The 1,560-nt window shown below is 56.9% G+C and overlaps 1 protein-coding gene across 1 annotated transcript in view; it reads right to left on the bottom strand.

The window, feature by feature from the left end:
• Positions 1-421: 421 nt before the first annotated feature.
• ACA1_163790 (Oxidoreductase, 2OG-Fe(II) oxygenase family protein) overlaps positions 422-1,560 on the bottom strand; it is a gene marked incomplete at both ends in the record, with an annotated part of 1,600 nt that continues 461 nt past the window's right edge. The window contains 5 exons of the mRNA XM_004337496.1: positions 422-554; positions 619-748; positions 839-942; positions 1,029-1,263; positions 1,333-1,513. Coding sequence (XP_004337544.1) covers positions 422-554; positions 619-748; positions 839-942; positions 1,029-1,263; positions 1,333-1,513 — 783 coding nt within the window. The remainder of the gene's footprint in view (positions 555-618; positions 749-838; positions 943-1,028; positions 1,264-1,332; positions 1,514-1,560) is intronic.

A 1,560-nucleotide genomic window follows, 5' to 3' on the forward strand; every position in this document is an offset into this window, starting at 1 on the left:
CAAGTCCTCCGTCTCTGCGAGTCGCGAACTGGATGAGAGGGCACAAAGTTAGGGGGAAGAATGTGCGAGGGAAGGATGATGGATTTGTGTCGTAATTGGAAATGGAGCGGCAGGCGTGCACACTCACCGAAGGAGATTTTTGCACACCAGGTGAGCGAGAAGGAGAGAGCAATTGATCGAGTGATCGCTCCACTGTGGCGTTCGATGCGAATTGAGTTTTTTTAATTGTTTTGCTTGGCGGCCACGTCACTTATAATTCAAGAAGAAAATGCAAGCCGTGGCATCAGCGGAAGTCCAGCGTGAGTTGCTACTGGCGTGAGCTTGAGAGGATTACATCGTGGAGGTGGCACCTTTTCAAGAAGAACCAGAGCCCCATATAGGGGCCTAGGCAATACAATTACAGATCAGTGGTTGGCGTGCGCTAGCCCGTGCGGCCGAAGAACTTGAGACGTGTGTAGTCGTTGAGCTCTACGCCGGGCCTGGTCTCGAAGGAGAGGATGGCCATCACCCTCGGTGTGTCTCCCGTCACCTTCGTTACTCGATGCAGTGAATGCCTGCACACCAGGGCGTCAGCTTCCCTCCACGACATGCCTCCATGGAGGGTCGGCCAACTCGCACCTGCCACAGAAGAAGACCAGAGCCCCGGGCGTGATGTTCAAGCGACGAATGCGCCCTCCCGTTGACGTGGTGCTCTTGTCCTCCTCGGCCGCGTCAAGCACCCCAATCACATCAACATAGTTTTGATCATCTTCACAACGAATGTGGGCATTCATAGAACTGAGTGGGCCAGGAGAGACTTTCATGAAACAGGAGAACACAGGTGCACTCACTTGCGTACCAGCGGATCGGAGATGCGGAGCGTACTCGAAGTGGCCACCACCCTCGTCGCTCGCCCCACTCTCGGCCGAGGACTGCAGCAACAGAGATACTGCAAACTCTCCCCTGTAAAAAGAAGAAGAAGAAGGCAAGCGCAAGTCATCATCAGCCAACGTTTGAGGGGATTCACCCTCTAGCGTGGTTGGCGTCACCGATCGAAGTGCCATCCGAGCTCGTCGCCTTGGTGGTAGATGTGGACGTTGAGCGCGCCGAGCCGGTCGGCCGTGCGATGGAGCTGCTCCTTGCTCAGCACCGCGGCGAGGAAATCCAACAGCGGGTCCCAGTTGTAGAGGGCGTGCAGGGGGCTGGCCGGCGACACCTGGTCGTAGGTCACGCACGTCTTCGACGAGTGCTGGGCTCGCTGCAGCACATCGCGCTTCGTCGCGCCTGGCCATTGCCTGTCAGACAGGTGACACCATGCCACGCACGCCACGCAGCTGCACACAATAATACAACCTTGGGAAGCGCTTGTGGTGGTCTCTGGAGGATTTGCTTTCTCTTCATCTTCTTCATCTTCGAGATAGATGTTGTGCTCGTTGTCGCTACGGAAGGCCAGAGGCGCGGCCCTCAGCGCATCGTCGAGGGACAAGTGTATGGCATCGTCCTTGAAGAAGCCAGGCAGCATGCACCCCGCCTCCTGCTTGTCCCAAGTCAGGCAGCTCTACCTCCTCCACTACCTCCTGG

This window comes from Acanthamoeba castellanii (assembly GCF_000313135.1).
Source record: "Acanthamoeba castellanii str. Neff unplaced genomic scaffold scf7180000084729, whole genome shotgun sequence".
NCBI lineage: Eukaryota > Discosea > Longamoebia > Acanthamoebidae > Acanthamoeba > Acanthamoeba castellanii.